General features: G+C 42.3%; 1 protein-coding gene across 1 annotated transcript; it reads left to right on the forward strand.

Moving 5' to 3' along the window:
* Positions 1-398: 398 nt before the first annotated feature.
* Positions 399-7,471, forward strand: LOC111953522 (NEDD4 family-interacting protein 2). The gene is given in 10 exon segments (XM_023972864.2): positions 399-681; positions 3,999-4,132; positions 4,134-4,171; positions 4,506-4,527; positions 4,529-4,640; positions 5,022-5,109; positions 5,556-5,680; positions 6,656-6,722; positions 6,953-7,057; positions 7,301-7,471. Coding segments are annotated over 9 exon segments (720 nt in total). The 5' UTR covers positions 399-651; the 3' UTR covers position 7,057; positions 7,301-7,471.
* The last annotated feature ends 262 nt before the right edge of the window (positions 7,472-7,733 follow it).

A 7,733-nucleotide genomic window follows, 5' to 3' on the forward strand; every position in this document is an offset into this window, starting at 1 on the left:
AGAGTACTGCCAAGTAGACCTACCTGTCCAAATGCAGAGTCCCACAACCMAAAATGGGGAATTAACTATCTTTCCGACATCTACGGTGAGATTATAGCGAACAGTGTGTGTGTACTGTAGGCTTCTGACCGTCCTTCTCCGCCTCTCTGAATAACTATTGAGTGTTTGCACCACCTAGTGGTCAAATATGTTATAGTCCCCGGTAGAGTAGAAAACCCAATTCCAATTCRACCACTAGCACCTATTTCCTAGTCTATACACTGTTTTATCTAACGTCAAATCGTATGAGATTTGATAGGTATTAAGAATAAGACGATATCTTATATTTCACTTTATTGTTTACATTCATCCAATATCTTTCAGATCTTCAGGGATGAGGGAAGTATAGTGGATAGGAGTAGATTTGGAATTCGGAGGCATTGCGTCACAAGTCAAAGAGTCCTCTGTGTTTCCACTCACTCGACGTTTCCTATGAAAAGGAGTTTTGCTTCAGTTGAAGCGTAAATYTACGTTTTTTTGTACGTGTATATTTAATATACTTCACCTGAATGCGGTCCATTAAAAAGTTAAATTAAGTGACGAAATAGCTAAATACAAGATTGTCGACTTTTCGYTTGCTGGCCAGCTCCGCCAGCGGAGTCTAACGTCAAGATGGACCAGGCAGTGAGTCGATACCAAATGGTGAGCCAAAACAATCGACATTTTCAACTGTTTGGGAACTCCAACTAATATAAACGATACAAACTACTTAAAACATTACTTGGTGTCAAACTAGACTAGAAATGTTTAAGTTGACGGCTTGTAATCAAACTGATGTTCCTCGTGCTAGTCACTTCCGCATTATTCAGCAGCAGATCAACAGTACAATAGCTAGCGAACCTAGCTAACTTAAACGTTAGCTAAGCTAGCAAGTTCCAATTCAATTTGAGTTCAGTGTTAGCTATCCAAATGACAGCACTTTAGCTCTTAGTTAACTCCGCTTGTGTTGGTTTTCTGAACGGATAACTAACTTGGCTAACTAGCGAACGTTATTTAGCTGCATGTCAGCCAGAGCCAGGTAAGCTAACACAGGCTAGAGTTCAATTATATACAGCCATTTGTGGGAACGTTAACTACCAAATAATCAATGGTGGGGTTTGGGGCCGAACATTTTAGAGGCACTCTTCTTGCGCCATAATGTTGCTGTTTTAAATATAATTTCTAGCAATTCTACACAATTTACCATGGGGTGGGGAGAACGTTTTAAAGCATATTTCCTGCATTTCAATGCATTTTACCACGGGGCTGATAGAAAATGTGCAGTTTAAAAGGTCATTTTCTACAATTMTACACATKTTRCCTTGGCTTATTCTGTGTTCATGTGCTGTCTGAGTGACTCAAACATAACATTTGTTTTATTTTTATTTACCCTGTCTAGTTTTTATTTAGGTAATTGTAAGTTCTCAAAGATTATCTTATTAAAAAATATATAGCTCCATTATGTTATCTACATACATTATTTCTGGTCTTAGTCATTTAAGTAAGTTCACACTGAAAACATTTTAACACCTCCCCCCATTTTAATTTTTTATTGCTAAATATAAAGGATATAGAAATTACAAAAAAACTATTTATATATTATATATATCACAACATGTAAAGTGTTGGCCCCATGTTTCATGAGCTGAAATAAAAGATCCCAGAAATGTTCCATATGCACAAATTTGTTTACATCCCTGTTAGTGAGCATTTCTCCTTTGCCAAGATTATCCATCCACCTGACAGGTGTGGGATATCAAGAAGCCGATTAAACAGCATGGACATTGTACAGGTGCAACCTTGTGCTGGGGACAATAAAAGGCCACTAATTTCTCTACCAAAAGCCGCCACCAATGTCGTTTTAGAGAATTTGGCAGTGCGTCCAACCGGCCTCACAACCGCAGATCACGTGTATGGTGTTGTGTGGGTGAGCGGTTTGCTAATGTCAACGTTGTGAACAGAGAKCCCCATGGTAGCGGTGGGATCATGGTATGGGCAGRCAGAAGCTACAGACAATAAACACAATTTTATTTTATTGGTGGCAATTTAAAAGCACAAAAATACCGGGACCGGATCCTGAGGCCCATTGTGAGGTCAAGTTTTATTAAAGGTATCTGTCTGTGACAGGATAGCATATCTGTATTCCCAGTCATGTGAAATCCATAGATTAGGGYCTATTGTATTTCTTTCAAATGACTGWTTTCCTCATATGAACTGTAACTCTGTAAAATCAGTGAAATTGTTGCATGTTGCGTTTTATCTTTTTGTTCAGTGTATATATTATAAATAAAAAAACATTGGAGTGGAGGTTGCCGTTGAGAAGTGGCGGCACACCGCTTCTAAATTCATTTAGAGGAAACGCTGGTGTTTTAGCGTTGGATGGGTAATGGATAGGGGAACATTCTTCAACCTACCTTTTATTTGGCGATACTTCCTTAATTCTCAATTTGKTAGGCACCGGTGTCTTATAAACGCCTTTTTCTGGTTTCAGATGGAACTCCGGTAACAAGGAAATATTCAGAAATCCACTTTTTGTGCTCAGTGAAAAATGACTCTTACATGTGTGTAAATACTTGTTTGGGTCGTGCTGTGTGACGCGCTGTCATGTTCTACACTTGGCCTCTAGCACCAGCTTTAGCTATGCTGCTGGAGGTTGGCTATTGCTTGTCTGTCTAGTTGTCATTGTGAATGCTGTGTATCCAAGGCTAGGGTCACTCCTGGTTTAGTCCTGTATCGGCCCCTCACTCTCTAAAGCCGGAAACTTTAACTTTCATAGTCGTTATCATGCCATGTGTATTTAGGTTAGCAATAATTACCTCCATAGACTGATTGATTTGATATGGGATAAGTTAATTAGGTAGTTGTAAGCCATTGAATAATGTAGCCTACTGGCCTTAAAAGTCCAAATGCCCACTGCTGCACTATGCTGGAATGCTTGCTGACATCAGACATACCATGGTATGCCGTTCCTTTTTTGCTTCTTGATGTGCAGAAGTTTTTCAGCCACAGCCATGCTATTTTGATCCTGCCTCTGCACTTTCCTCAGTCGCTAGGCAACTGTGGTTTTGCCTCAATGTGTCATCTTCCTGTCAGGCTTTCAGTTTTGAGGGCAAACCTGTATTTAGATGCATCATACAGGCTGTTTTTACAATGTAATCTCCCCAACCGTCCTTGTTATTTGTGTACACTCATTCTGAACAGGTCTTTATTAAACATGTAAGCCTAACTTATCTAGTTGGACTTGTTTTTTTTGTATTATACTGAGATGACCTCAGGAGTTCTTGTTTAGGCCTTGGTGTGCTGATGGTGAAATAACTAAATCACCCCTGGCCAGTTATGCAGTTGTTTAGCTCTTACATAACTGGTGTCCTTGACACCGGATAGCATCGCACTCACTCATTCTCCTGGCTTTGCACATTGACCCGCAGTACGTAGAGTGCTGCTGGACATGATGCCAAACTTCATCTACAGCTAAGCCACAAGTTAAACCCTGGTCTGTTGACCTACGCAAAAGCCACAGCCTCAAGTGAGCTGCAAGACTAAAGCGACATTTGGCACTGCTGCCACACCGATCAAGGCCTAGGCTATGCATCCGCTTAGGCTACATCATTTGTCATTGGCCAGATATAAGGCTGTGTTGTCTTCTCTAGAATCTTACTGTCACCCTTCTGTTTCCCATGACCATGTTGTCTTCTTCCAACTGGATGCTATGCTGGAAATTAGCCTAGATCACATGCTGTTTTGGATGTCTTCAGCACTCTTAGCACTGGAATCAAATGGTGCCTACTTAGTTKATTACRAAACACCAGATGATCTTTCAGTGTTGGGCCATGACCATATCTCTCCAAGCGTCTCAGTTTACAGGGCTTCCCTCTCCTTCCTCACCTTTGACAGTCTGTGTTGTGAACTTGTGACGTGGGTTTTATTGAAGTGACACTTAACTCCTTCTCTATACCCCCCCGCCCCCCCTTCTTTCTCAGTTTGAGAATGATGAAGACGCTCCTGTGAGCCCTCCACACAGCGCCCAGCAGCCGTGCACCTCGGCCCAGGCCAGCTCGTCCTCCCAGGCCTGCCCAGTCCCAGTAGCCCTGGAGGGGGATGCAGAGGCCCCACCTCCCCTATGCCAGCATCGCCCTGGGAGACACCGCTGCATGCTGGTACAGACCAAAGACTCCATATTTTTTTAATCCCCATTCTACACTTCAGTTTAGCTTATGTCTTTGCTTCTGCCTTTTTCTGTGTCTCAATCTCTGTCTTCTGCCCTTTCTCCATCTCATTCTCTCGCAGCGTCTGTAGCTCTTTCAAACATGCTGGAACCAGCCAGTTGCCCTAAGTATAGGCCGATAGTTCACACGCCTCCTGTAATTAAGCCGATGTGATTTCCTTATTTGATTGAATTGATTTCGAACTTCATCTTCACCTTGTGAACTGTGTTAATTTGCCCGTGTGTAGTTTAATTGCCATGTCTCTTCCCTGTGGTCCCCCAGTAGAGAGCAGTTGTTACCCAGTGATTTCCCCGTGCCGCGCCCTACAGCGTGGCCACCTCTCTTCCCACCTACGATGAGGCAGAGAAAGCCAAAGCTGCAGCCATGATACTCTCTGCTGTGGAGATGATACCAGGGGTAGGACACACACACACACACACACACGTACGTACGTGTTTAAGTATGGGATGTTTACCCATGAAAACAGGATTATTCTGCTGGAATGATGTAAGGAACTTCAATGCTGCTATTGTTAACTACACAGCGTATAACATATTTCAGGACCAAAACATAGCTACAACAGTATTTACAGTATGTAGCTCTATTTTATGTAGGTTTAGTACAAATACCCATTGAACTGTGTGTCTGCTTTCTCAACAACGCCAAAAGAGAAGGAAATGTCGACACGCAACAGTACTATACTGCTCATCTCCTTATTCATTGGGATGACCGAGCTATTGCGATGTTTCTGCAGAAGAGATGGRTGAGTTGTTTACCTGTCCTCTTTCGCTTAAACAGGAGGATGACTTCCCTCCAAGGGATGACTTCAGCGACGTCGACCAGCTGAGGGTGGGGAACGACGGCATTTTCATGCTGGCCTTTTTCAGTGAGTGGATCTGTTTGTGCACGTAACCCCCCCCCCCCATTCTTCAGCAAGTTGACAAGCCAAATAGCCTCTTTCACTGAGCGGACTGGCCCATTTCAGTCTGAGCAGGGGAACATAACAAAAGTTTGCTTGGATGAAAATGTCAGTAAGCAGTTGAAGGTGTTTTCTATGGATTCACCACAAGGTGGCAACAGTCAGACTCATTGAAGACAACATGATCTCTTCCTCCAATAGGAATGGAGGTGGGAAAGGTCAAAGTAAGTCAGCTTAGCTATTCTCTGGCTACATTCATATGGCCTCAGAATGTATTTTTTAAGTATGTATAGAAGGACATCCAATTTGTAATATACTGAACAGTGACTCACTCAACAAATGTCAGTCAACCTTGAGAGTGGTGTCTGTCGGTCTGGGCTTGTAACTGCATGCTTTCTTCTGTCTCCAAACAGTGGCCTTCCTGTTCAATTGGATTGGGTTCTGCCTGTCATTCTGCCTGACCAACACCATCGCTGGCCGATACGGGGCCATCTGCGGCTTTGGCCTCTCTCTCATCAAGTGGATTCTCATCGTCAGGGTAAGTGCAGTATTGGCTTAAAGGGGCCTAATCAATGCATCTAAAATAACGTACAGAGTTGATTTTCAATAAGGGACAGGACATACAGTCCRTAACTTTAAAAGCAGCCCRTACAAAGAGTGTCTACTTCAAACATCAATGTTACAAATGGTTTACTGTAAATTAATTGGCTAGCATTATCCTGCTTAATAGGTAGCCTAGCAGTTAAGAGCATTGGGCCAGTAACCGAAAGGTTGCTGGTTTGAATCCCCGAGCCAACTAGGAGARAAATCTGCCAATGTGCCCTTGAGCAAGGCACTTAACCCTAATTGCTCTTGTAAGTCGCTCTGGATAAGAGCATCTGCTAAATTACTAAAATGTTGTTGTGTTTTTACAAAAAACGCGAAATGCTTCACTTGACTAGCATGTTATAATGAATTGAATGTTACAAAATTAATTTCAATTATGCCCCGTACATCACTGCATATCCCAGGCATGGCTTGTGCAGCAGGAAGCAGATGCTTGTTAGCCCTAGATGTGTGGAGGACACCCTTAAGAGCAAGAGCCCAGTGTGCTCTCTGTGCTCCGGGCATCAATCAAAGCCCTGTAGAATTTCCACATGAAGAAGCAACACACTGGTGGATGTAGTTATTAACCCCGGGCTTTTATCATTGATCTGGTGCACACAGCTCCTCCCACTGGATGTTGTGCAATACTAGGCTATACAGTAGTTTAGGCCTTTATCCGAGCAGTGCCAAATCAAAGGCCTGGTGTCCGGGAATTGGGTTAAAAAAAAATTGACCTTGAAACCTGGTCTCAATTAGGACACCCAACATTTGAGRGCTTGRGGAAGTCTAATCCTAACTCAAGGAATATTTCTCCCATCGTGATTCTGACCATCTGTATGTGTTTACAGTAACTGTCATTCAAAAGTATTGTCCTGTGGTAGGAAATGTTGTTGAATGTCCGTTCACTGTAACTTCCACTTTCCCACAGTTCTCGGACTACTTTACTGGATACTTCAATGGGCAGTACTGGCTCTGGTGGATTTTCCTGGTCCTTGGTAAGTTTACAGATCTGTAWAGCAAATGCTGCATTCTTCAACTAGCCAATTGCTGAGGAATTAAGCTGTACTAATGTATCTACTTAGAATGTTATACACCAATGCCATCTGGTGGCTAAAATGATGTACTACTAATCTGCCCACAATAAAGTGAATTCCTTGACCTTGGATGAATAGTGGTGAAGTGTTTAAAAGAAAATTGTACTAATGATTTCGAATCCCTTCCTCAGGTCTCCTGCTTTTCTTCAGAGGGTTTGTGAACTACCTGAAAGTGCGCAACATGTCTGAAAGCATGGCTGCCTCACACAGAACACGCTTCTTCTTCCTGTACTGAGGTAAATGAAGACCTTAGGACACAGTCACCGCATACTAACATGTATAGTAGATAGTATCCTTGACATTGACATTCATATAAAGGCATGCATATAAATTAAGTTATTGTTTATGAAATAATACTATATATTGTTGTTACCAATTTGTATCTAAATGGCGATGTTGTAACATCCGCTACCCGTAGTCTGCGAATTCTACAACAGTAACTTTTTCATATTTTTTTTCTCCCACTTCCTCTGCTCCAGGTTGTTTTACCAAACATTCCTCCTTAATGTGAAATTCCCTGAGGATTTGCGACCCTCTTCTCGAATGACCAGGACAACAAAAAAACACCAGTGAAAAGACGTGAGGAAGAAAAGAACCAGTGCGTCATTACCGCTGCGAAAGTCTGCCGTCTTTCATTAAAAGCAAAAACAGCTGACTCATCTCTTTCAGAAAGTCCGTACAGTACAGATTAACCCAGCTAAATATACCCTGTGYGTTTTTGATATTTCCACCGGCTTTGTTTGGCTCTTTAGATTTCAATTGCCTCCCTGATCTAACCCCTGTTATAGTCCCATCCTGCTTAATATCCCAAGTCTTGTACATTGAATACACCTTAACATGGGGTAGAATAGTGCAGTGTAGTAGCTGGGTCTACATGTTGTGGATGTTTATTGAAAAGTACGCACAAGAACA

Source organism: Salvelinus sp. IW2-2015, linkage group LG27 (assembly GCF_002910315.2).
Source record: "Salvelinus sp. IW2-2015 linkage group LG27, ASM291031v2, whole genome shotgun sequence".
NCBI classification, from domain to species: Eukaryota; Metazoa; Chordata; class Actinopteri; order Salmoniformes; family Salmonidae; genus Salvelinus; species Salvelinus sp. IW2-2015.